At 37.7% G+C, this 27,912-nt stretch overlaps 1 protein-coding gene across 2 annotated transcripts; it reads left to right on the forward strand.

Moving 5' to 3' along the window:
* Positions 1–778: 778 nt before the first annotated feature.
* Positions 779–27,912, forward strand: FBXO9 (F-box protein 9). 2 transcript variants are annotated; one of them, XR_011974320.1, is made up of 14 exons: positions 779–1,159; positions 5,573–5,659; positions 6,552–6,710; positions 7,900–7,957; positions 16,012–16,111; positions 19,454–19,584; positions 20,613–20,727; positions 21,913–22,031; positions 22,274–22,364; positions 23,312–23,407; positions 23,545–23,638; positions 25,462–25,613; positions 26,306–26,401; positions 27,320–27,912. XR_011974320.1 is itself a non-coding variant. In XM_072642465.1 (13 exons), the coding sequence occupies exons 1-13, from the start codon at positions 944–946 to the stop codon at positions 27,426–27,428; spliced, it is 1,527 nt and encodes a 508-aa protein (XP_072498566.1). In that variant the 5' UTR covers positions 779–943; the 3' UTR covers positions 27,429–27,912. The 2 variants fall into 2 exon arrangements, 1 of the variants encoding a protein (XP_072498566.1); XM_072642465.1 differs by lacking the exon at positions 26,306–26,401.

Genomic DNA, 27,912 nt, shown 5'->3' on the forward strand with positions numbered 1-27,912 from the left:
CCGCCCGGAGGCTGGGCACCCTGGCTGGCAGCCTTCCTCGGTGGCAGACGCGCTTCCCGCTCGCGCCCGCCTGGGTCCCGTCCGCGGGGCCCCCCGCCTCCCCGCCGGCCCGGGTGCGGGGCGCACGGACGCACGGACGCACGGCCCCGCTCGGCTCCTCCCGCCCGCACCTGTTCCGACCGCGGCTGCCGCCTCGCGGGGGTCGAGCGAGAGGGAGGGGGGCACTCTCGGGCCGCCCGCACTGGGCATGCTCAGAGAGCTCGGCGCAGTTTTCGGCGGCTGTGGAGGCAGCTCGGCAGCGGAGCCGCGACCGGAGCCGGCCCGCCTGACGGACGTCGCACCTCCCCGGTAGGCCCCGCCGCCCCTCGGCCGGCCGTGGGCGGCCCCCAGCCAGGCCCCGCCGCCCTCCGGTCCTCCCGCCCGCCCGCGCCGCCCCCGGCCCGCCCCAGCCCGGCCGGCCGCGCTCTGGCGCCCTGCTCCGGGAAGATGGCTGCCGTCCGCCGGGCCCGCAGTCACTGCCGCTGCCTGGTGCGTTTCTCCGACCGAGAACTCTGCTAAGCCAGGCGGGCCGGAGGAGGAGGAAGAGACCGAGCCGCGACACCGCGCCCCTGGCAGGGAGAGGGGCCGGGCCCGCCCGACGCGGGGAGGCAGCGCCCCGCCGACCCCGCGGCCGCAGCCGCCGCAGCCAGCATGGTAATGGAGCCCGGGCGCGGCGGGGGGTCGGGAGGGGGCGGGACCGCGGCGGGGGCTCCTGAAGCGGGGAACTTGTCTCCTCCCCATCCCCCACCACCTCGGGGCTGGCGGGGCCAGAGTCCGGCCCTTCCTAGGAGCATACTCCATGCAGGTTGACTTCATGGGAGTGAAAGAAGTGGGCTGGCCCCCTCCGCCTCCCTCCTAGTCTGGCAGACCGCAAGCGTGCTCGGAAGGAAAGAAACAAACGCTGATGAAACTGCGAGGTGCTGGGAGCAGCCCTGCGAGGTGGGGGCTGCTGGTGGCCCCATTTCACAGAGGAGCACACCGAGGCAGGCCGGGTGAACCAACTCGCACTAGCTCGGAAGGGTCTGAAGCTGGGTTGGCACCAGGACTTGAATTCTTGCCACAGCCCTCCCATCCTGGCAACCTGTGGATTCCCATCACTCCCTTCCCTCACCCCCTCCAGGTGGGAAATAGTTATACCTATCCAGAAAATTCCAGAGGCTGCGTTTTTTGTTGGGGACCATTCAGCCTCCCTCCCCACCGCACCCCCAAATGACAGGTCAGGCCTCATCTGATTAAAGTGAGCCTATGGGAAAATTTTAGAAAGAAACTTTAGAGATCAGAGGATTTGTTACTTTGCTCTCTGGGAGGCCAGATTAAATTTTCAGTTCTCATTCTAGCTCGTGGGTATACTCTGTTTGCCTTTTTTGGAGTCAGAAATTTCAGGGAGCCAGCAGCTAGCTCTCTGTGGACAGGGCAAGAAGCCCTGGGAACCGCAGCAGCCAGGGCTGTGGGTGGGAAGACTTTGGGTAGGCAGTTCTGGTTGTGAAAGCCTTACTTGCTGAGTTTTGGGGGAGGTTTTCTGATAGGCAAGAAGGAGCCCAGGCTGATAGCGTGGGCTGTGTCCTGCCAGGTGGACACTTTGTAATCAGGCTTCTAGAGCTTGACAGCTGCGAATGCTTTGATACTGTTGCATACTTGAACATGGAGTTTCCCATCTATGCAAGTCAGCTTTCACGGGATCATAGGATTCAGAGCTGAAAGGGAGCCGGAAGATCTAGACCAGGTGTCCTTAACCTTTTGTGACTAGTGTTTTCCTTTGGTAGTCTGGTGAAACTTAAGAGACCCTATTCTCAGAATAATATTTTCATATGCATAGAATTGCAAAGGAGGCCAATTATATTGAAATAATTATTGAAGTATTTTTTTTAAAACAAGTTCTTGGACCCTAGGTTAAGAATTCCTGAATCTATCCCTTCATTTTATAGATGAGGAAACTGGGGTCAGAGATGTGAAATGTATCTCTTTGGTACCAAATAAATTGCCAATTTAAGTAGCTAAATTTATGTTTTAAATTTATAGTTTTAGCAACCAAGGAATGGTCCCAAACTAAGTGGTTCATTTACTGGTTAATAGCTCCTTCCAACTTTAGCTTTCTTTTTTTCCATTTCTTCTAATAGTGCAAGGAAAAATATTCTGAATTATTAAATTATTCCTGTGATTTTTTCTCCCATATCATTATAAATTCTTTATTTTAGGGATAGTGGGAAAAGTATTAGATTGGAAAGTTTTCAAAGCAGAATGTCTTTCCCAAGTCCTTTAGGGAAGGATGGTGGGAAAGTAGAAGTATTCAAAAGAGAGATAATATGAAAGTTAAATACAGTACTGTCGCAAGATACCATCACAAACCTTTGGGTTCCTTTAATTAACCACTCTCTTGTTGCACCTACCATTTTGTACTTCATTTAGAGGTTATGGGGGAGAATGTTGAAGGGAATGGAAGATAAAAGAGTAGGAATTGGGTAAGATAGATGACTATTAAAACTTCTACCAGACTTCATTATGGTATTCGTAATCAAGGAGGTATTCAGATCAGGTTTAAAGTGTTCTCTTTGAGCCTTTCTGAAGGAAACTGTTTGTTGACCCTTCTCTTTTAGACATTTGAATGTCTAAATAAAGTTGGGTGCCACTGTGATGAAAACTTGCTGGCTTCTCTTTCTCCCTGTCCCACACTTTCTTTCTTTCTTTGAAACCTGAAAAATTAAACTTGCTTCTGAACTTGGGATTTGATTCCTAGGACCAAAGCAAATTTGTTGAGCTCTGATTTGTTTTTTTAACTCCATAACAATTTATTGTTGAGCAAACACTGTTCCCTTCCTAATGATCATTTTTCTGAAAACTCCTGAAAGTCTTAGCTCAAGACTTAAACATTTACTATGTTAGTGAAAGGCTAGTTAAAGTCTGACTGCTGAAGATAAGAGAAAAAGGAAGCGGTCATCTGTAATTATTGCTAAGTAATGCTGCAGATTGAGAATACTGCACTTTACAAAAAAATAGTGAAAATATACGACTAAGGCAAAATTATTTTCTTAGCCATCATAAGGAAACTCAAATCCAGCTAAAATTTAGTACCATAACCTTACTGTCTTTAGAATGTTATGTTAAATTTCAGTTTCGTATTTGTTCCTGGTAACCATAAAAGGAAGATACAAGGCAATTTCCTTGGTTGCCACAGTTTTTATGTGACTGACCACATTCTGTATTGAGCAAAGTCCTTTTCCATTTCTGTAGTAACTATAACTAGCAGCTTTACTTGTGGAGAATCTCATAAGAGCTCAGTTTTATGGATAACTGTGGAAGAAAAGTCTAGGAGATACATCCTTATCTGATGTGGGGAAAAAAACAACTTTTGGGGGCTCTCTATTATTCTTTAAAGCAACACACAGATATTAATTGTTCTTTTTAGAATTATTCCTGCTTATAGCAGTCTGGCTGTACCCCATATTGTGCATAGGAAAACCTGGATTGAAAAAGAAAATAAGTAGTAATTAATATTAACAAATTGTCTCTTTACAAAATAATTTACTGTAACTCCATTAAAGAATTAACTTGCCCAATACATTTGAAAAATAATCCATTTGGTAGAAATTAGAAACAAACATATTTTTAGAAATATTCCCTTATGGAAAACAAGCAATCTGTGTTATAATTCATGTTGTGACTTAAAATTTTAAAAGGTGTTTTATTTCAACAATTTCTTTTGGCAGGCATTTCAAAGATTCCCATTTTACGGTAGTAGAAACTTAAGACTCGGAGGTTGTAACTTGCCTGTGGGCAAACAATAAGTTTCAGAGCCAGGATATGCACACAGATATCTTTACTCTCCAAGTTCATCTGTCTTTCAGCGTTGCCACATTACCAAAGACTTGAATGACATATTCTAATTTGCTAACTCTCAAACCAAAGTTAATCAAAAAAATACTCTATTTAATGAATCTGGTCAGCTTGGAACTTAGCCTATTTTTGTAAAACATTTTGAAAACAAAAGTGATATATACTATTTTCTGAGTCAAGATCCTTGGAGTAATGAAGAATTTGTCCAGAGGTCAGGAAATATTTCATTTTCATGAAACACTGCTAGTAATTAAAAATTTTTTTTGCCTCCTAGACACTAGCGCTTTGAGTCCTGTTTCTACTTCAGCTAGACGTAAAACATTGTGTTCTGGTTACTTGCTATTGTAACTTGTACAATACACTATAAAATACTCCTTGCTAAATATGCATTAATGAACCAGATAAAACAAACCAACTAAAGACATTTATGTTAAAACAGAAGCTTTCTCAAAATAAGAAAAGTTGGTAGTTCACAGCAGTATTTAATGAAGGAGCACGTTTCCCATTTCTTGTCAGCTGGTATTCTTTGGGTAAGATACATTTCTTTTTTTATCTAAATCCTTTGGAAAGTACGAAAGTGTAAAGAGAGTTAAAATAAAGTCACAAAACCAGATTATAACTAAATACAATGTAATGTTCACTTTTAATAGCAATTTTTAGGTAGGAAATTCCTTGGCTGTTAAGAGAGCTTCAGATGGGAATATGGGAGAGAGGTGAAATTTAGAACAGTACACTTGTTAACAACATGGTTTAAAAGTATGGCGGTAGAGGAGGCAGAAATCATTACTGAAAATGAGATCATGCAGTTATTATTGATAAATTCTCAGGATCCTTATTCCTTATGAGCACAATCTAATAATTATTAAGTATTTATTAAGCACCTTGTCTGTGTCAGGCACTGTGCTGGTGCTGTTGATACAAAGACACAAATCACACAATCCTGTAGTCAGAGTCCTCAGGGACTTTACATTCTATTGGGATAGATGGCATATATGTTTATAGGGTCAGGGATAGGACGTGGAACTGTGATTTAATTGAAGTGGGACCTCAGGTTAGGAAGTGCCCTTAGGGGATACCTTCTCTGCAGTTTCTCATCATAGAAGATTGCCTAGCATGAGAGGTTGTGACTTGCCTAGGGTCACAAGATAGAGGTGGGACTGCAACCCGTTTTTTCTTGCCTTTGAGACCATGCTGGTTTTGGACATATACACATACATGGAGAAGAAATGTAAGGTAATTGGGGACTAGGGAGAAGAGGCAGTAGCATCAGCTGGTAAGATTAGGAAAGTCTTCATGTAGAAGGTGGTGAGTGAACTGAACTTTGAAGGAGAGTAAGGATTCAGAATATACTTTGTGTTGAATAGCAGGAAGACCAGTTTAGCTGGGACAGAAAATGTGAAAGGGAGAAATGTATAATAATTCTGGAAAGATATTAACAATAATTATAATAGTTAACATTTGTATGTAAGTTTAAGGTTTGCAAAGTGGTTTTACCACATGTATTGCCCAGTTTGAAGGTAGGTTGGAATCCATTTCTGAAGGGCTTTAAATGCTAGAAGAGCTTGAATAGAAAGTCCCATGTTAAATGTATGAAAATGAGTATGTTGTAACAGTTGGACTGAGATTGTTTTTGGTGAAATTATTTTCACCGAACATGTTAAGGTCAGACTCTTAATTTGAAATGCCTATGTTTTCCTCTTAGGCAGAAGCTGAAGAAGATGATTGTCGCTCTGATTCCAAAAGAGCTGAAGATGATGAAAATACGAGTCCTGAAGAAGCTAATCTGCAGGTATTTCATTCAGTGGTTTGATGGGGTCACATGCTAAGCACTGAACAGTTGCAAAGATGATTAAAGCACAATACTTGTCAAGGAATTTATAATTCTATTACTATGCCTTTTTACATCGCACACTTAGTTCTTATTTCATAGTCCTTGGAAATAAAGAACCACAGACTTATAGTTGGGAGGAACTTTGAAATGCTCAGCTCCAGCTTCTTGATTTTATAGGTGACCAGTTTGAGGCTTCCATAAATAATAGGAAATGGTGGATCATAAGTCTAAAAATCCAGTGCTCACATATGCAGTGCAGTTTCCTTTATTTTTTTATAATTGCAAGTTTTTTTTAAATTGCATCATGGTTTTGGTTTTTTTTGGATTTTTCCCCCTGTGGAAGTAAGAGTGACCGAAGTGTAGCTTTATGTGTACAATAAAAAATGTTACACCAGGAAAAATTTTGACCATCCCAAAGAATTTTTACCAGTGCTTTTGTGTCAGAGAGATATTGACTGATTTTATATGAATATCAGAAGGCTTCCATTGAGTAGTCCTTATTCTGTAAGTTATTTTTACAAATCTAACTACAATTTTGGCTTATCTATAGCACAGTTTCTTTGGAATATGTACTCATTTCTTTTGGGTCCTGAACCATATACTAATTTACATAGTTTGTTTCAAATTGTTTGAAGCTGAAAATTGTAAAGTAGTTATATGTATTTTATTGGTGAAATAAATTTTGTAATTTGGTAGACTTAATTATTGCCTTCTGGTCTTGTAATATTAGGCTTAAAGTAGACATAGGTGTTATAGATCTGTTTAAAATGTTACAGTTTCAAAGTTATGCTGCTCACTTTTTTAAAAATCTAAAATTATATTAATAATGAATTTAAACATTTTTTCTTAGGCACAACTCCAGATGTTCCGAGCTCAGTGGATGTTTGAACTTGCCCCTGGTGTAGGTTCCAGTGGTTTAGAAACTCGTTCATCGAGGGGATCAACAAGAGGGCCATTAGGGAAGGCTACAGATACCAAAGGAAAGCAAGATCAGGCAAAAGAAGAAAAGGTAGGGACCGTGGGTCTTCTCTGTTTCAAGATCCCTACTGTTCAGACTTGTAATGGGGTAGTCACTTATGTTTTCTCAGCATTTGGGGGATATTCAACTAGACAAGCTTTGCCTTCCTTGGAAGTTTTTTCAGTAAATATGAATTTGGAAAGATCTTGTTGACCAAAGTAAAGTCAGTTTATAAATTTGTAACTTTTTCCATGTCAGAATAATGTAATAGCTGATATCTATCAGTTTAGCTAACATTTCCAGGCTGAATTGGATGGTACCAACTTTGTACCTTTTGTTGGGCTACTTTGCCTTTTCATGATTGTGGATGGCACCGCTTTCTATTTGTTTTCCATCTTCAGGTCCTATTTTCAGTATCAGATATGTCCCTAGGATATCTTTTGGTCTTGACAGTATATGGTATCCCCAAAGCTCTAATTTTAAAGCTCTAATAGCTTGAAACATGCACTAAGACATCTGAAATACCTTGTATCAAGGTCCAGTGAGCTAGTGAGCTCTGGTACATCAATGTCTATATGAAAAGAAAGAATTCACTTGTCCAAACATTAATTTGTTTTTCAGGAATATAACATTTCTTTCTTGTGAGGAACCCAAAAGATAAAGTAGAGCAAGTTTTGTGTAATTTCTTTTCCTCTTTTGCTCTGTTATTATATCTCTGTGAGATACCGTTTTGAAAACCTTCAGCTAGAAATTGGTTCAAGTTCTTTCAAATGAAACAGTTAGGTATGGTGCAGTGGAAAGAGCACAAGGCTTGGAGTCAGGAAGCTTTGAGTGCCAACAGCCTCAGACATTTACTAGATATGTGACCCTGCTCAAGTCGTGTAACCTCTGCCTCAATTTCCCCATTTGTTAAATGGGGTGATAACAATATTACCTACTTCAAAATGTTGTTGTAAAACTCAAATTGCTAAAGCATATGTAAAATACTTTACAAACCATAAAACAATAATAGCTGATGATACTAGCTATTGGTACTGTAAAAGAAGCAGACATGTCATTGTCTCATAATTTTTTTTCCATTTGTGTGAATTCTGACCTGAATATCCAAATAAATTTCTCTTAATATGTAACTAGACTTTAAATAATCTGTCAGTGCCATGCTTAGTGAAAATTTACATCTTTGGCTTTGTGGTGTTTTTTGTTTTTTTTTGTAAAGTTAAGTCCTTACATGTTTTTACAGGCTAGAGAACTGTTCCTGAAAGCAGTGGAAGAAGAGCAAAATGGAGCTCTTTATGAAGGTAAAATGCCCTGTCTAGACTAATACTGTTTAAATACATAATTACAGCATTTCCCACTAGCAACTTTTTGTTGTTGGATGGCTTTTTCCATAAGAATAAATTTGATGACTTTACAAAGAGGGCAGAATTTGAAGTCAGGAACATTTGGATTCAAGTCATGTTTCTGACACATGACCTTGGGCTTTGTGACCACAGGCAAAGCCATTAACCTCTAAGTACTTTATAAAGCTTTCTAGGACTCTTAAATTACAGATAAATTGCTGATTTGCATTGGAAGAAGGAGTTTCTACACTGGAAGTCTCCTATACCAGTGAAGCCTCAAGTCTAGACCTTCCTTGCTATTTACTCCTTGTTACATTTTAAAAGTTTGTTTTTGATATTGTTGATAAAAGTGTTGGTGCCAGAATAAACCAGTACCAGAATCATAAAATTTTGGAACCAGTGAGGATGTAATGAAGGAACAAAAGGACAGGGTTTATAGAGATCTCAGGTGGGAGGTAGCCTGGGAATGGGGTTGCTTGGGCCTTGGGGATGAGGTTGGGGGAGGTGTTTATTTATTATCTGTAACAAAGAATAAAAAAGAAAAGGAGGGGAAACCAGTTCATCAAAGCTGGTCAATACATTAGCTCGGTCTAACAGTAAATGTAACGTATCACACCATTGTCTCCCACATTTGATGATTATAGTTATACAGTGTCTAGTTTTGGTTTTGTGCTTTCCATTTGCATCCTTGAAATCATGGTATATGTTTTTCTAGTTTTTGCTTCTCTTTACATTTGTTCTCTGTATTCTTCATATTCGTTGTTTCCACTGCATTCATATAACTCAATTTGTTTAGTCATTCTCCTCTTGATGGGCATGTAGTTTGTTTTCTATTCTTTGCTGCCATAAAAAGTACTGCTAGACATATTTTGGTGTGTGTACAGTCTTTATTTTGTTGTTGTTGTTGTTTTTTTTGTCCGGGACGTCCTTGGGGTATATACCGAGCAGTGGAATCTCTTGAGTTAAGAGATATGCTGATTCTAGCCTCTTCTTTTATATAATTCCAAATCCATTTCAGAATGGTTGGACCAGTTCACATCTTTAGCAACAGTGTGTTACTGGGCTGGTCTTTCCACACTTCTTCCAAAATTTTCTGTTCCTATCTTTCATCATCTTTTTCAGTTTGCTAGTAAAGTAAAATCTCTGGGTTGTTTTGATTTGTATTTCTCTTAGTTTTGGTCACTTGAAGCACTCATTTATGTGGTTGTTAATCATTTGCAATTCTTTTAGAAATAATTTTTGTTTGTATTCTTTGACTGCTTATCAGTTGAGAAATGAAAGATCCCAGTTTCTTAAAGTGACTTTTTAAAGATACTTTTATTTTAAAGAGATTTGAAAACCAGAAAAAATATTGAAATTAGTAAGCTTCATTGGGGCTGGAATGGTATATTTCTGTAAGAGGTGGTATAGTGGAAAGAGCAGTAGAATGTATTTGAATCCTGGCTCTCACACGTAGTAGGTTTATAGACTTTAAAATAGGAAAGAACCTTAGTTCAGGGGTTCATAACCATTTTTGTGTGTCATAGATCCATTGGAAGCAGTCTGGTAAAGCCAATAGACCCCTTTTCAGAATAATCTTTTTAAATATATAAAATGTAAATTTTAAGATTACAAAAGAATATAGTTTATGAACCCTAGGTGAGGAGGTCTTGAGAGGTTAAGTGGCAGTATTCAGTAGGTGAGTTGGGATTTAAACTGAGGCACTTCAATTTCATATCTAGTGAGTGCTTTGTTTACAATATCATATTCTGACATTTAGTTGCCATGTGACCATGCCATGTCACACCACCTCTCAGTTCCCTTCTCTGTATGAAATGGGAATGATAATGATGATAATAATTGCCACAACTTAATTCATAGGTTGTGAGGAAAGTGTTTTGTAAAATATAAAGCATAAGAAACTTTGTCATTATTGTGTTCCTTCACGCAGACTTTTCACCGTGCGTATGAGGCATACCCCTCCTTATCTCTGTTTCTTAACATCCTTACTTTCTTTCCTTCAAGGATCACCTTAGGTGCTACTTCCTCCCTTGCAAAGCCTTTTTGGTTTTAGCTTTGTACCTTCAGCGTCCTATTCCTTATATCTTCATATTTACTTCATAATAGGTGCTTCATAAATAGTTGTTGGATTTTAATACAATCCTCATTAGTAGTGCAGAGAGGCATCATGATATATGAGAGAGAGAATTGGCTTCTAAGTCAGGAGCACCCAGGGCTCGAGTTTCATCTCCAATGTTTACTGACCATGTGACCTCCAGGCAAGTCCTTTATCAGGAGCCCAGGTAGCTCCCTGAGACTGTAAGTTGCAGAAAAGGTATATATTTGCTTCAAGAAAGGAAGTTCAAAATTGGGGACTCATCACACCAATCATGGTTGATTTAATTTACTGATTGATTTTAGATCCTAAAACTAGTAATTGAATAGTGTGTTGCTATGTCATGGATGTACTTACTGAATGAGAAGAAGAGCAGTGACCTCAGCATGTGATAGTGATTCAGTATGTACTCCATTTCTGAAGGATGGTAAATGCTTTTTGATTGACATAAACTGAAATTGTGACATTTCACACCCAATGTTCATTTTTGCAACAAAGTATTGATTAAAAATTCCTAAGTAAAGGCTTTAAAACATAACTGCATTATCTAAGGAGGTAGTACCGTTATGTAAGACCAAGAACCATTCCCTAATACACAAATGAATGTGAAAAGATACAGTTTTCAAAAGAAATGCACACTTATCAGTGGCCATATAAAACCTGTCTCTAAATCCCTGATAAGAGGGAAATTTTTAAAACTCTGGGGTTTTACTTACATCTATAATATGACAAAGGTTTTTGTTTTTTTTTTTTTAATTGAAAAAACAAAACTAAGCAGTCAAAGTTAGGAGGTCTGTGTAAAGACAGTAATGCATTGTTAGTGGAATTGTGAATTGGTTTTCCTGTTCTGGAAAACAAATTGGAATTATGTGATAAATGTAGCTAAATTGTACCTTTGAGCTAGTGATCCCACTACCAGGCATATATTCCTGGGAGGTCAGAGACAGAAAGAAAATTCCAGTATTTACCAGAATACTCATAGAAGTACTTAAAATAATTATTAATGCCCTTTTTTCATTTGTACATGTCATTTCCCACCCTCCAGACTGAACCTTTTCATGTAGCAAAGAAAACTTTTAACAAGCATTTTATTAAGGACTTTGTGCCAGGTATTTTGCTAAGAGCCAAGGATAACCCCCTCCCACTTCTCCGTTCCTTCCCAAAAAAGCAAAACACAGTCAGGGAGCTCAAATTCTAGTGGGGGAGGTAACATACAAACAACTGTGTACCTATAAGATGAATACAGTGTAAACAAGAAGTCAGAGCAAAGGTGTTAGCAGTGGGGGAGACCAGGGGAGACCCACCTTGGATAAGGTGGGATTTGAGCAGAGTCTGGAAGGAAGCTGGGAGAACCAGAGGCAAAGGTAAGGACATAGCCTTCGGGGCATGGGAGTCTGCCAGTGAAAAGACACAGTTAAGAGTTGTGGGGGAGGAACAGCAGTCACCAGAGTTGCCAGATTGTAGAGTTCATGGAAGCTTGTAAAAGGGAAGAAGATTGGAAAGGTAAGAAGGGGTCAGGTTATAAAGAGATCTAAAAGCCAAATCTAGGTTTTCTTTTTTGATCCTGGAGGTACTAGGGAAACCACTGGAGTTTCTGGAGGGAATGGGAATGGAGTGAAATGGTCAGGTCTAAGCTCTAGGAAGATGAATTGGGTGCTGAGAAGAGGGACTGGAGTAGGGGGAGACTTGAGGTAGGACCAACCAGGGGGCTTAGCAGTAGATAAGACATAAGGTAAAGAGGGCTTGGCCCGAGGTGGTGCTTGGAAAGGATACATAGGAGCGATATTGTGGCCATAGGAATGATAAGACTTGCCTGTGTGGGGCATACAAATGAGAAATAGAGGGTAACATCAGAGTCTTGTGTGATGGCCACATCTAACAAAGGACAGCGGTCTGCCCTCGTAGCTCCCCACCTCTCTGCCAGGAGGAGGGAGGTGTGCTGCAGAATCCGTTCTCCAGGACCGTCATTTATCTTTGCGTTACTCAGTTTATCTTTCTTTTAGTGATCTTTTCATTTACACTGTTGTAGTCATTATGTGTGCTGTACTTTTAGTTTTCATAGTTTATTTCACTCTGCATGGGAGTGTTTTTTCCATGTTTCTCTAAATTCCTCGTATTCTTATTGCATAATAATGTTCTGTTACGTTCATATACCATAGTTTTTCATCTGCTGCCCATTTGATGGATACCCATATTATTTCTAATTCTTTGCTATCACAAAATACTGATGAATATTTTTGTATTTATTGGACCTTTCTTTTTGTCTCTTACTTCCTTGAAGGGAGTATTTGGGGCTCACAGAATCAGGGGATGAATAGTTCATTTTTCATACGAATTCAAAATTTATAATCCAGAAGCATTGATCCAATTCACAGTTCTACCAACAGTGGGTTAATATACCATCTGTCTTGATACATCACTGACTGTTTCTTTTTTTATCATCTTTGTCAATTTGCATGCCATGAGGTGCAACCTGAGAGTTGTTTCAATATATATTCCTCTCGCTGTTAGTAACCCTAGACTGTTTTCACATGGCCATTCATGGTTTGCATGAATGTTAGATTGAAAACTAGTCTTAACACTTTCAAAGAACTGGAAATAAAGTAGGCGTGAGGCTGGTTATGAAGTGACAGAACACACTAGTTTATAAATGTATTGGTATGTTATTAGGCAGTGAGAATTGTTGAATTTCAGGACTTCATAGAAATATGGAAAGATTTGCATGAACTAATGCAGAAAAATAAACAGAATCATAAAGAACAGTATACAAAAATAATTCAAATCAAAAGAATGCTTAAAAAACCCCCCAACAGATTGAGTAATTATAATGAGTGATCTTGGACCTAGAGAAGAGACAACAAGAAATAGACTGTAGTGTGGTAGGTAGAGCACTGGATCTGAAGCTCGTTAGACTTGGGTTTGAATACTGCCTCAGAAATTTGGTAGCTAATGGGACCCTGGGCAGTTCATTTAACATGTTTGAGCCTCAGTTTCCTCAGCTATAAAAAGATGGAGTTGGACTTGATGGCCTCTAAATTCTCTTCCAGTTCTAAATGTGTGATCCCTTAGTAGCTGTGTGACCCTAGGTAAGTGTCACTGTAACCTCTCTGAGTCTGTTTTCTAATCTATAAAATGAAGGCTTGGATTTGATGACTTCCAGGGTCAGCCTGGGTCTTCCAATCTGTGGTTCTGTGATTTCCCTCCTTGTAACAGAGAGGTGGGAGATTAATGGGGCAGAATGTTGCGTGAATTGGTAGAATTGTCATTGTGCAAGAAAATCAATACTCTGCATTTCATTTTTTAAAAATACATTTTCATTGATATCACTTGTTTTTGTATATACCAGAATTTCTCCTACTGTCCCTTCTCTTCTCCCTCCAAGAGAGCCATTTCATATTACAAACATTTTTTAAAGTGGAAAAAAAAAAGGGAAAGAGAAAAAAAATCAGTAAAACTAATTTATACTTTGAAAGAACCCAAAAATGTGTGCAAAGTACCCTACCCATGTACTTTTTCAGCTCTGCAAAGGAGTGGCCTGGGGACAGGGCTTATTGTAAGGATCAAAAGAAATAATGGATTTTGAGCACTTTGGAAACGTTAAAGCTACATAGATGTCAGTTATCATTGTTACTATTGTTGTTAACTTAATAATTATTAAGTCTCTAGGTCTCCAGTCTGGTGATGATTTTATTCCTCGAGCATTCTACTACACTTCTACTGAGCTCAAGCAGTGTTTATAGAGCAGTGCAGGGCTTCCATAGTTATCTTTTGTTGGATTGGGTTTTTTTGTTACAAAGAGTTCAGTTCTAATGTTGAACAAAATTAAATGTTTAACAATTCGAATGTTTAACAACCTGGCTGGGGGGCGGGATTTTATGTGCATACACTTTAGAATTTCATCTGTACCATTAGCATTTTCTGAAGTCTGGGCAATCAGCATAGTAAATCAAACCCTGATTTATAGCATTGCTGATTCTTAAGGTATAAATGATCATACTGAAAATTTAACAAAGGTCCAGGACGTCTGCTGCACCATAGTGTCTTCTCATATCTCTTCTTTGGAGCCACTCTTATGCTTTGTAATTTTGCAACTCTTCTCTGGCACTATATCCTCTTTTCCTCTCTCCCCCCCCCCCCACTTGATTGTCTTTTATTTATAACATTAATTCTGAATTTTTATAGCATAGCTGAGATCTTAGTATCATAAACTTCCATGGTTATTTTTCATCAGGTACTTTTTCTTTGTTATGAGAGATGGTTTAATTCTAGGGGGGTGAGCTACAATCAGAAAGGACTATATAAAAACAAAAGGAATTAGTAAAATATATCTTAATATTTGAAAGAAATCTTAAAAAGAAAAATGTGACCATAGCACTTATTGCAAATAGAATATGTAGTAGGATGAATAGAAGAAAGATACACTTTTGTCAGGGATAGTTACAAAAATATATGTGTTGACATGTGGGGTAGAGGATGATTTCCTTGAACTCGTCCCATGCTATTGCTCTTGAAAAAGTTTAGATGAGGAAGAAGCACATGCCAGGCATGGGAGACAGCCAGTGAAAATGTGTGGAGTCAGGAGATGGAGTACCTTGTTTGAGGAGCAGGCAAGGCAATGTCACTGTACATGGGAGGGTCTTTGAAGACCTAGGAGAGGATTTTCTGTTTCCTCCTGGAGGTGTTAGAAGCCACTGGAGTTTATTGAATAGGGGGAGATGCTGAGATTTGTGCTTCAGGAAAATCACTTAGGGAAGAAAAGAGAAGATGGATGGGAGAGAGACTAGAAGCAGACTGAGCCACTAGCAGGCTGTCTGAGTAGTGAACGTGTGAGGACCTGACCAAGTGGTGGCACATACCAGAGGAGAGGGAAGAAAGGAATGTAGCAGAGGTGAAATGAGCAAGCCATGCAACTCGTGAGATGTGGGGGCTGACAGGGAAGAGTCCAGGGGTATACATTTTTTAAATGCACTGAATAATTAGAAATTGAAGAATAACTAATTTTTAAAAGGCTTTCAGGCTTCTACTATTTCTACTACTCTCAGCATCAACTGGTGGTTCCTTCAATTTAACTCCTTGCTTGTGATGGTAAGGAAAAGTACATTTTCCTTAGATAATTCTTAGCTGACAGCAGTGCTGTCCCTCTGTTGATTATTTCCTGTTTATGCGCGCTCTCTCTCTCTCTCTCTCTCTCTCTCTCTCTCTCTCTCTCTCTCTCTCTCTCTATATATATATATATATATATATATACATATATATGTATATAAATTTATAACTTTTTTGTATATTTCTGGTCTGCATCTTCTCCTTCATTACATTTTGAGCTCCTCAGGGCCAGGAACTAGCTTTTGTCTTTCCTTTTATTTTCAGGCTTAGCCCAGTGCCGGCATAGAGTAGGCACTTAATAAATGTTTGTTGACTTACTGACTGAGTAGAAGCAATTGCTGTTTCAAAGCTCCCCAGAAATGTAGAGTGGGGAAATACACAGGGGAAGTTAGTGTAAAGATGGATTTCAAATCCAACAGATGTTTACTGGGTGTCTTCTCTGCATACGTCCATTATGCTAGATGTATGTGAGGACTGGATTTGAAAAACTTTTGGTCCCTGCTCCCAAAGAATTTGCAGTCTAGTAAGGAGGAACAAAATATTGTAAGTATTTTATTAAGTATTACTGTAAGTAAATACTTTAAGTTGAAAGTTCATATGATTTACCAGCTTTAATAAGAAGAGGACATATATTTATCAATCAGTTAGCTTTATAGTAATCTTGATTACTGTGAATTTCCAGTAAAACAAAAGTAAATCATTCAGAATTACTACATTCAGAAAAAAGGAATTTTTGGTGTGCTTAAAGAAAATCACCAAATAAAATGGAACCTGTGACAAAGTGTGTTTAATTTCATTTTATTCCTTCTTTTAGCCATCAAGTTTTATCGTAGGGCTATGCAGCTTGTACCTGATATAGAGTTCAAGATTACTTACACCCGGGCTCCAGATGGTGACGGTGTTGGAAATAGCTAGTGAGTATAATCATCATATCTACTCTGTGGCATAAAAACTGATAAACTTGAGCATTTTTGCCCAATTGACAAAATATATAATAGCAAATTAGTGGCAATTATGTAGTTTCACCCAAATTATATTTATATCAACAACGTTTTAGAAACATTTAAAGAATGAAAATTTGGAAATAAAAATTCTAAACAGATCATTTGACTTTGCCCAAAATTGGTGATTGAGAAATATTTTTTATTAAGAGCAAGGTATCAAAAAGAATTAAGCTGAATGACTTTTAAATTTTTAAAGTCCCTTTATTTTAAATAGTAATTTAAATAGGGAAAGACTAAAGTATATTCAAATAGCCTTTTTTAAAACAATAATTTAAGCTGATACCTCTAATTCATGTTCTTCCTTCTACCTGGAATACCCTGACTCCTGGCTGTACTTGTTCCGTTCCTTCCATCTTTCCAACACCGAGTTCAGGTGCCTTTCTTTCCCTCCAGTGTTGTTTGATACCTCCATCCAGAAGTGAACTCCTCCTTTGAACCCCCATAACATTTTGTATTTTCACACTCTTATCTTGTATGTCTTATCTTTCTTACTAATTTTTAAGCTCCTAGAGAGCAGAGACTATGTCTTATTCTTATTTCAGTTCCCCCTGTAACATTTGACACAGTAACTTTCACACATAGTAGATACTATTACTGCTGCAATCCCAAGTCTTAGATACAGGTTCTAAAGGAAATCAGTTCAAGTTTCATTGAAATGTCTTGCTTTAGGAGGTCATCAAATCTCAGAACATTACTATGTTGATTGTATGTGCTAGTGGACACTTGAGACTAAAAAAAAAAGTTTAGAAAATGTTTTTAAGCTATTTATAAGACTGAAATGGTGTGGGGGGCTTTGTGTAGTTGAACTTAAATTTCAAAAGGCCTCTGTTGGAAACACACTTGACACTAATAAGGTATCAAGGAAAATTTATTACAGCAGAGTTCAGAGGAATTGAACACTTTGGCCGAAGCAGACCCCCACCATCTTTTCAGCTGAGGAGGGATCACTGAATACAGAAGTGAAATGAGCTGTATATACTGTTAGTTCAAGAGAGATCCTCCTACCAGGAGATGGATTGGTCCAGTCTTCATTAGGTCACTATCTTCTCTACATGCCTGTTAACATAACTACCCTTGTTGTGATCCTCCCTCCCAAACATGCTTTACCATAGGACCCATGATCAGAAAATGGAGGGATAATTTTATGTGGGGTGTGTCTGTTTACATGCACGAGATTCATTAAGCAAGTACAGTGAAAAAAATCTTCTCCAGGTAACTCTGGGTCGTTTTTCTTGGCTAGTTCCAGCTAGCTGTAGATTTGGTTCCTTTATTAAAAACTTTGTAATTTTCTGAAGACCACTGTCTGTCTTTTGATTGGTTGAGTCTACCTACAGTCTGCTGACCTTCTTATTATCTAACTTATTCTCAGTGACTTCGTCAATTAACAGTAACTTACTGGGGAAACTTGACTTTCGCTGTCTTGCACACCTCTTTCACTGGAATTAAAGTGAGGGCAAGAAACTCGAATGTGTGAAAAAATATTAAAAATATTAAACTGCCAATTTTAAAAAGAAATGAATATCAAACTGCAGTGTTAATCAGTGGGATATTTTTTCTGTTTGGGTAGTGTATTACTACTACTGAGTCGAACATGGAACTGTGAATTTAATTAAAAGGTACCTTTATTTGACTTCTTGGTAAATCTGTAAAGCAAACCTATAAAATGAAGAGATCAAACTTGGTGTATTTTGAGGTAACTTTCAGCTTTAGTGTTATGATCCTATGATGTGTGCTACCCCCACTCCACTCCCACCTCAGTTTGTGTGAAGAGAAGGAAAGACTACTACTAAAGTCTTTTCTTTTGAGCTGCCACAAACTCTTCATACTCTTAGAAACATTTTCCAATACAAATACTAAGTTTCCAGAACTCATCTTAAATACAAAGTTTTAGAAAAACTGTATTAAAAGGAATTCACATCATTTAGTGTTTTTAAATTTTGCTTAGATTACTTGGTAGCAAATCAAACTATTTACCAACTTGTGCTTGTAACAGTGCAGTATACAACAGTGGTGTCAAACTCAAACAGATGCCCTGGGGGCCACATATTGACTTAGAAAACCACAAATTCACTTTTTTTTGTGTTGTATTTTTATTTATTTTGTTAAATATTTTCCAATTACATATTAATCTGGTTCACCAATGAAGTTGACACTTCTAGTGTCAAATACACTTAACAGCCTTTTTCAGATGTGGGTAGGGTCAGCTCACCAATAACTTTTAGTAGCTTTTAAAAAATCCATATGGGAATAACTGCATCATATTACTTGTTGAAGAGAGTTGTATTGAATATAATATAGAAATACTGTTCCTCCTTCTTCCTTTTAAAATGAGCTTTTAATGCTACGAAAAGTATTTAAGAATTGAACTCTTTTCTTAAAGAGTTGATAAGTTACTTGCTTTTTCTTATAAAATTTTTTCAGAAAATAGCCCTTAAGTTTGCATAAGAGTATTTCATAATTACGTAGCACTTAAAGTTTGTAAAATGCTTGCCTTACAACAATCCTTTAAGGTTGGTAGTGCGATTGCTATTATATTTATTTTGTAGTGAAGGAAACTGGTTCCTGAACTTAACTTGCCCTTCTTGGGCAAAAGCCCTTATTGGCTCTCTAATTCTTAGCTTGTTCTGAACCTTTTGTTAAGTCTTTTTATCTTCATAACTAACTATATGAAGGACAGAATGTGAACCATTAATCTCTTCCCAAAGCTCTGGACTGCGATTGTTTGCACTGGTAGATTATTTAGAAGCACTGCTTAAATCTTCCAGTTGACTGTCTTCCTTTACAGAAGGTAGATGAATTAGGACACATCTGTTAGGAAACTCTTAGAAAGTGAACTGCCCCCTACGTACTACATCTGCTCTATTAGATTTCATGTTTTCTTTCAAGAAGGACTTGATGCATAAACCACTTCAACCACATGATTTTAAAACTTTTGGTCCTTGAAGTTACTTTTTGTACTTAGCTCATGAAGCCTATGTACCACTTAAAAATAAAACTAAACTCTTCATTAAATCCTGGACATGCTCACAAAATACTTCCAAACCTCTTAGAATCCTAATGGACGTTATTAAGCTTTTTTGTAAAAACAAAATATGAAACAGCAAAGTTACTTCTTTGCAAATCAGGAATAATCTATCACACCATTGTCTTTCTTACATTGAGAGAGCTCAGAAAAGGCCATTTTCAGTCTATAGGTATATAGATTGAAGTATTTACTTCATTTCTTTCTCCCCTTTTCTCTTTCTCTCCAAGCATGGAGGATAATGATGATGATAGCAAAATGGCTGATTTATTGTCCTACTTCCAGCAGCAACTTACTTTTCAGGAATCCATGCTCAAACTTTGTCAGCCTGAGCTTGACACCAGCCAGACTCACATTTCAGGTATGAAATCTTGGATGCTCAAACTTGACAAGAAATACTTTTTACTTAAGACGCATTATAAATGTAGTAAGCTTATCAAATCTTCAAATATTTTTACCAGCTATATAGCAGTTGTTCTAGTCCACAGTATAGGAAGAAATCCAATTACTTAATGTGTTTTTTGACAGTTAAAATTTAAAAATTTTGACACAGTGTTGTATTGGTGATACTTCTGGTTTTGGCAGGGAGAATGTAAAAGTTGAGAAGTTAGATATTTGAGTCAGGATTGTATGTTGTAATGGAGCTAGGAGGTTTTGAAGAGATCCAAAGGCCTTCTATACCAGTAAATATATACAGGAATTTGGGGGTAGTGTGAATGATTAAAAATGATTATACTTTATTTGTTTGAAGCAAATATGTTAAATTTGCCTTGGGAGTTTACAGACCCAAAATACAATTGGAATTTTCAAGCAAGTGCAAAAAATTTAATAGGGTAATATTTTGTTGCTATCAAAAACAATGTAGATTAGACTGGGGGCAGGTCTGTAATACTTATTTTTGTGTTTGGACAGCTCCCTATATCTACTGCGTTAGGCATTATAAGTGCTTTGGATGATGTATGAAGATAACCTGCTTTATTTAGTGGAGCCTTATTTTAGTTCCAAAGATATATATATTTACCCACTTGATAGAAAAGATGATTTTATTTTTATTTTTTAAATTAATTTGTATATTTTCAGTTCAGTTTTCTACAATCACTTCTATATATCTCAGATGTTTTCGCTCTCCCTCCCCCTAGTTCCAAACTTTAGCCAAAAAGTTGTTTTCTTCTTGGGATAGATTGGAGTAACAAAGCTTCTTGCTCAGAAATGTGAATTAGTCAAATATGCTATGCTATACATAGAGAATATAGTTTATTTATTTTCGGTTAAATAGAAACCATTTATTCATTTGTTTTATATAAAAACAGGAATAAGATAGTCATAATGGTATGTAGGGAAAAACTTTTTAACATGATGGTCTTTCTAATGATTCTATTTTGTTTGCAGTTTTGCCAATGGAAGTCCTAATGTATATTTTCCGATGGGTGGTTTCTAGTGATTTGGATCTTCGGTCATTAGAACAGTTGTCTCTGGTTTGCAGAGGATTCTATATTTGTGCCAGGTATTAACTTTTGAAAACATTTAACTCAGTAGCCAAATGACATGCAGTTGAGGGAAGGCTGCATCCATTATTAGTTGTACAGTGTGATAAAGTGGTATACTCAAAATCCTTAGTTGAAAGAGCACTGGATTTGGCTTTGGAATTGTATGTAAATCTGTGTGGCTTTGAGCAAGTTTAGGCCTTTGTTTTATCATCTGTAAAAAGGGATTGGATTATATAATGTCAAAAACCTCCTCCAGTTCTAAATCTTATGAACTCCATGTTAACAGTATTCTGAATAAAGCTGTAGTACAGTAAGATAAACGTAACTTCATCTGCTTTCATGTAGAATAGTGTGCTGCTTTCATTGGGTAGTTGCATGCTAGAAAAGAAATGTTTTTGAGAAATCTTACTTGGACCATTATTTTTTTCATCACTTGGTGTACTTCTTTCTTTGTCTTGGATGATACATATAAATTAATTTAGTAAATCTTTGATCAATAGTGGTTTGCATTTAGATCAGAGCAAGCCACTAACTGTGTGTGTGTTTTGGGGGGATAATGGAATTTTATTAACTGTTAATGGTTCTAATATTTTGCTGCCTGCTTATGTCAAGCAAATGGATATTTTGATACCTGAAATTGGAAGAAATTTTCAGGGGTAAATTTTGGGGTTTTTTTAGAATCTTAAGTTTTTAATCTTTTTTAAAATTTGTATCAGTTTCTTCATTTTACCATTGAATCTGAAATAACTATTTATTGGATTTCTGTGGCATAATTTAAGTGGCATTAAGCACTTACTGTGTTGCCACTTAATTTTTGAAGAACTTAGCACTCTTGTATTCCTTTAATTCTTTCATATAATTAAAAAAACAATATTGGGGCAGAATTAGAAAGGAGAAATTTTCATTGGAACAGTTTTTTATGTATTATCTCACCATGTAAAAGCAATTAAAGCATAGTCCTTAGAGAATATAATGGCTAAATAAAACTATAAAAGGAGTTTCAAAAATTAACATTGTTAATTGTTGACCCCCCCCCCCCATAGCTGCACAGTTATTTCAGTCAAAAAGCAGTAAATTTAAAGTTAGGTGAAGACTTATTTAATCCCTTTGCACTACTATAACTGATATATTTCTCTGTCTCCAAGTAGTGGGACTTATTCCATTCAGTATAATGAAGCTGGACATGTGCTCTAATTACCTAGGGACCCTGAAATCTGGCGTTTAGCCTGCTTGAAAGTTTGGGGCAGAAGTTGTATTAAACTTGTTCCTTACACCTCATGGAGAGAGATGTTTTTAGAACGGCCCCGTGTTCGGTTTGATGGTAAGTTAAGCTTTTAGAAGTCAGGAAGTATGGAAACATAGCATGAACTTTTATTGAATACCATGCATTTGTATTTGCTGACATGGAATTGTGACAATCAGCATATTTAGTAGAAATGTTTGGAGGACGAAAGTGGGGCAGGAGGGACACACGGAGATTTCTAACCTACACACAATTGTGGCTTTTAAAGTATTTTTTTCTTTTTATGGCCTTGCTTTTAAGAATCTGCTCCTTTTCCATAGGAGTTTATATCAGCAAAACTACATATATACGTCAAGGCGAACAATCGCTTGATGGTTTCTATCGGGCCTGGCACCAAGTGGAATATTACAGGTACAGCTGTAGTAAACTGAGTGAGTGAAAAATTATATCTATCCAAGTATGATTCAGATGGGAAAATTGTTCTTGTCCAATGCAGATTGGTTTGGATTTTTTTCTCCAGAGTTATTTGCTCTGACATCATGTGGCATTCATATATAAATGTCCCTGCTGCCTTTATTATTATTATTCACAGGAACTATCCTCTAAGCACTTGAATTAGAACTAGTATTTCAGTATCTCTAATTATGCCAAAAGTGACATTTTGAACATTTCTTCTTGTTTACCTGTTCAGTACATCGATACAGATTTCCAGAATCTCTTTTTACCTTTATTGCACTTGTTTACCACCACCACCACCACCACTTGTTTACCTGTTCAAAAATCTTGTGATTCTTCTTCAATGTCTTTTTCTTGAAATATAGATTTTTTAATGAGTCAGCAGTAAAACTTTATTAGTGTGGAAATATCTATTCTCAGGTTGACTAGCAGTCCGACTTGACATGGATTAACAGTTTACCTAGCAAAAATAATATGACAGCTTTTTCATGATTAATATTCTTTCAGTGAGTGAAGCTCAGAATTTTTTTTCCAAAAAAAAAGATAAAAACCTTCAGTTTTTTATCATCAACTTCTAGAGCCGTCAGTCATCCTTATTTTATGCTATTCAATCAGTTGTTTTTAGGCTGTGAAATACAAGTTTTATAGACACAGAATGATGTACAGAAATAGCCTAGGTGTCCTACAGATTAGTATGTTTTTCAGCATTTGGTTTCTTCAGATAGAATAATGCATCTTATTATGAAAGACCCTATTGCTTACCACCCACCTTGACCCTTTCCTCTCCCCTTAGTACCTGAAGATCTTAACATAGAAAACATAATTTGTTCAGCTTTTCCAGGATTTATATATTGTATACTTGTGTCAGTAGTGTTTTTGGGTTCTCTTTTTTTCAAACACAGGTATATGAGATTCTTTCCAGATGGCCAAGTCATGGTGCTGACGACCCCTGAGGAGCCACAGTCCATTGTTCCTCGTTTACGAACTAAGAATAGCAGGTTTTTATTTGTTGAGTCTTTTCATCCAATCTATATGTTAGAGTAACTTGTTACAGAGTCCATCAGTCATTGGTCTCCTTTCTCTTAAGGCTTACATACATCTAAAAACTAACTAATGGACTTTTCTCTTATTTTAGAACTGATGCAATCCTACTTGGTCATTATCGCTTGTCCCAGGACACAGACAATCAAACCAAAGTATTTGCTGTGATAACTAAGAAAAAAGAAGAAGTAAGTGTGTGAATCTTGTCCTTTCCCAGTTTGTTTTGTATTAACAGCCACCAAAGTGACTCCCTGAGCTCCCTGCAGAGCCCCCACTCTAGTATTGCCTTGGACCTGCGACCACTCCTACCCCTCCTCCCAAAAAACCCCCAGACTTTCAGTTTACTGTACTTGTATTCGGTGTTAAATGTATGCATGCATGCCCTTGAGCAGCTTCTTGAGGGCAGGGACCATCTCACTTTTTCTTTCCATCCTCTGGGTCTAGTTCAGTACCTGGCACAGAGTCAGTTCATAAGCAATACTTGCTGATTGATCAGTCACACAAGGAAGAGTCATTTTCTTTCTTCAATCCGGTATTCATTAGTCCTGTTCCTTAAAAGATACAGGAAATGACTGTATGTTTTCTAAACTGATCATTCTTAGGGGGGGGGGGTGTGTGTGTCTGTGTCTCTGTCTGTGTCTGTCTGTGTCTCTGTCTGTGTCTGTCTGTGTGTCTGTCTGTGTGTGTGTGTCTGTGTGTTTGTGTCTGTGTCTGTGTCTGTCTGGCTGCCCCTTATAAAATGTACGTACTTTCCAGGCAGGAACTGTTCCATTTTTTTTCTTTATATTCCTAGCACTTACAATGCCAGACACATAGCAGGTATTTAATAAATACTCTTTTGACTGATTGATTGATTTGTCAGGGATACCACTAGAAAATTATTTCTGTTCCCATTGAAAATGAGCTAGAAAAAGCCTTCCCTCCCCTCCTTCTCTTGGAAAAAAGAACTACACAATTCAAACAGGTGTTTTTGGCAACATGACATTCTTGGGTTTTTATTGTCAGACACTATTTTATTATTAGACACTAACTCTATAAGTGTTCACTTTCTGTACACTTCCACTCCTGCCCTCTTCTCTATCCCAGCTAGTTATTTGTGCTTATTGTCTTTAAGGAATTAAGCTGTGCCTCAATACAATGGTGTGTGACAGTAGCCCTGTAGTCCTAGGTGTCATGTAGGAAATACATAGGACAGACTTTGGTCTGTGGAAAGTTCTGCTTTTATGACCATCTGCTGCTTCCCTTCCTGTCCCACCTCTAGCTGTCAGCTGGCCACAGAAGTAGCAGAGGTCATGGCTGACTATGGTTTTGATAGTATTACCCCCAGGGTAATGTCATAGGAGAGGTCTCAGAATGTACTAAACCTTCTCTCATCAACAGTTTGAGTCCCCATACAAGGGGAACTAAAACCATCTGGTTTTATGTCTAAAAAGTAATAAAAATTTGTTATTGCTCACATGTTAATGTGTTTTTTAAACCCACTTGATGTAATATGATTTTTTAGTGGGTCCTATCATGAAAATAAAACACACACCACAAGTCCCTTATTATTGCAAATGATAAATTGCTTTTATTTTTCTTTTCCTTTACAAATTTTTACCTTGAAGGGAGATCCAAGTCCAGCAGTGGACTGAGGGTCAGAAAGTCTGGGTATTTGAAACTTTGGAGTGTAGCAGAAGAAGGCTGCCTTGTGTCAGGGGCTTGGGTCCCAAGTTCTTGTCATGGTTCTTCCACCAGCTAGCTTCATAAGTGTCATTCCATTCCTTGAGCCTCAGTTTTTTTCAGCTAAAAAAAAAGAAACAAACACCAGGTAATTCTACCCAACCTGTGTATTTCATAGAATTTTTGTGATGAACTAAATGAGATGTTAACTAATACAGTGCTTTGAAAAGGCACAAACTATAGAATTATAGGATTATTAGTAATGTTATCTTGGTCACTTTCACTTAAAACAGAAATAATCATTAGAGGAGAAAAGGTTCTTAGGTCTTACTTACGTTTTCTTTTATAGAAACCAATCGACTATAAATATAGATATTTTCGTCGAGTCCCTGTGCAAGAAACAGATCAAAGTTTTCATGTTGGTCTCCAGCTTTGTTCCAGTGGCCATCAGAGATTCAACAAGCTTGTCTGGATACATCATTCCTGCCACATTACTTACAAGTAAGCAAATGTCTTGAGTGTAATAAGGAAAAATATTACATAAAAAGCGTTTTATTTCTTTCCCAGGCTATCAGATTTTGGATTCTTCGTTGTAGATGAGATTCTTTGCAGGGTACGATGATGATACTAATTTACTCTATATTGATTAAAGTTATACAGGAAAAAATTTTAATGCTATGCTCTTTCCTTCTTTTCTCCTTTGCACCTTTTAAACTTTGGTTTCTTTTCTCCCACCGCCTTTTAGTTTGTTGTAGGGGAATGGAAACTAGTTTTATTGTTATATTAAGCAAAACTTAGTTAGGAACATTTTTCTTCTCAGAACATCAAGTAGTGCATTCTTAGACCAGATATAAGTGATTCTTGGGTTATCCACTCTTCTGAACTATGCATGCCCCCATTCCCTTTCATTAGTAGTCACCGGGAAAATATTAAGCACCTACGTTGTCATCCTCCCTCCTCTCAAACGCTACTTCATTGTGTCCTCATAGTCTGGAAGTGATCCTGGGTTCTCACATGTTATGCTAATAAAGCACAAGCTCTGTTGCCTCCTCCTAAGCTGGAAGGGCTTTGAGTACCAGACCATTGACAGACTATGTCTGTCATCTGAGAAATCAGCTTAACTTAAGTTCAGAGAAACTCATCACCAGAAGGTTGGCCACCAGGTGATAATTTATTATTTTTTTTGGCCACAGCATTTCATGAAGACCATCTACTAAGGCATGCGAGGGGTGGTGATCTTCAACCAGGGAAGGAGTACCCCACACCAGTGAAACTACGGATCTTTTGAAGTATGTACCCATTACTGTGCTACATACTAGCTAGCAAGAGATGTGAGAGAAGTATGAGACATGAGATAGTCTCTTCCCCCTCAAGAGGCTTACTTGGGGAGACAAGATTTACCTGTATGAAACATCTATTGAAAAATAGTCTTAATTTGTAAATACTGTTATTTTTAATTATGCAGCATAAAAACCAGTTTTTCTTTTTAAGTTAGAGGAAGAGATTAGTTTACAAAGATAATAAAATTATTTTATGTAGGTTTGAGAGAACACAGGCATCTGACTTTCAATAAGATAACCTTTCTTCTTAAATTCTGCAGTTTGAGAAGTAGAAGGTCTGGGTACTATATATTAGCAGTTCTACCAGCATGGTTGGGGGCTTAAAAAGGTTGTTTAGAGATCATATCACTTTCAGATATATAATATACTTTCCGTACCCATTGGGAAGTTACAGATGTGAGAGGCTATTTGTATTTCTCTCCAGTCCTGGCCTTCAGTGGGGGGCACACATAGTTCAAAGCAGTAGATAATCCAAAAGGCAGTTCTTCTACTGCTGTAGTCTGGTAGAGGGTCTCAAGCAGTAGAGAAGAACAAAGCTCAGAAATTGTACAAAACAGGTGGCAAGCAGCTCTGATGGGTTTTAACTGATGTAAAAGGGAAATGGTCCCAGAAATAAGACGTGTGTAGTCTTGGCTCCTTCCTTTTTGGTGCTGGTCAATTACTTTTGTTCTTTAGTTTCTTATCTATTTTCCCCCTTAACTATTTTTAAAGGAAAGAGACTAGATTCGTCACTTTCTTCCCTCTCACCTTCATATTACGGTTGATCATACAAATTCTGAATGATTATATCCTATGTGCCCTAAGAAATATAAAAGGACTTCAAGAGATTTTAAGTTAGAAATTAATATTTTGACTTTGTCTTTCTAGATCAACTGGTGAGACTGCAGTCACAGCTTTTGAAATTGACAAGATGTATACCCCCTTATTCTTTGCCAGAGTGAAGAGTTTTACTGCATTCTCAGAAAAACCTCTCTAAGAATTTTTCATCTTTCCTCTCATAACTCTTGCATGGGTCTAAAGTACAGAGCAAAGGAATACTTAAGTTATGAATATGTATATATTTGGAACTTATTTTAAATTGTTGGGGTTCTTTTAAGAAAAATATAAATTGCTATTTTTATTTTGGGGTAGATTTGGGAAAGTGTTTTCTTTTGGAATTAAGATTATGAGTTGTCTTTCGCATTTATGTTGTCAGAAACAATATGAGCTGTTTTAATCATGTCATTTTTCAAGCAGGTCTATAAGCAGTTATCCTTAAAGCAAATCTTCATCTGCCTGGTGACTCTGATATTTACATGAGTCAGGAATGGATTCACTGAAAAAGAATTTTGCTGTACATGCGACATACTATATGTGCTCTGAAAGCTTAAAATGCAAAAAAAAAAAAAACCAAGCAAAACATTGTTCTACTTTTGTTTGAAACTGAAGAGACTCTAAATAAATGTTTTCTTTCAAGAAAA

Source organism: Notamacropus eugenii, chromosome 2, assembly GCF_028372415.1.
Source record: "Notamacropus eugenii isolate mMacEug1 chromosome 2, mMacEug1.pri_v2, whole genome shotgun sequence".
In the NCBI taxonomy this organism is placed as follows: Eukaryota; Metazoa; Chordata; class Mammalia; order Diprotodontia; family Macropodidae; genus Notamacropus; species Notamacropus eugenii.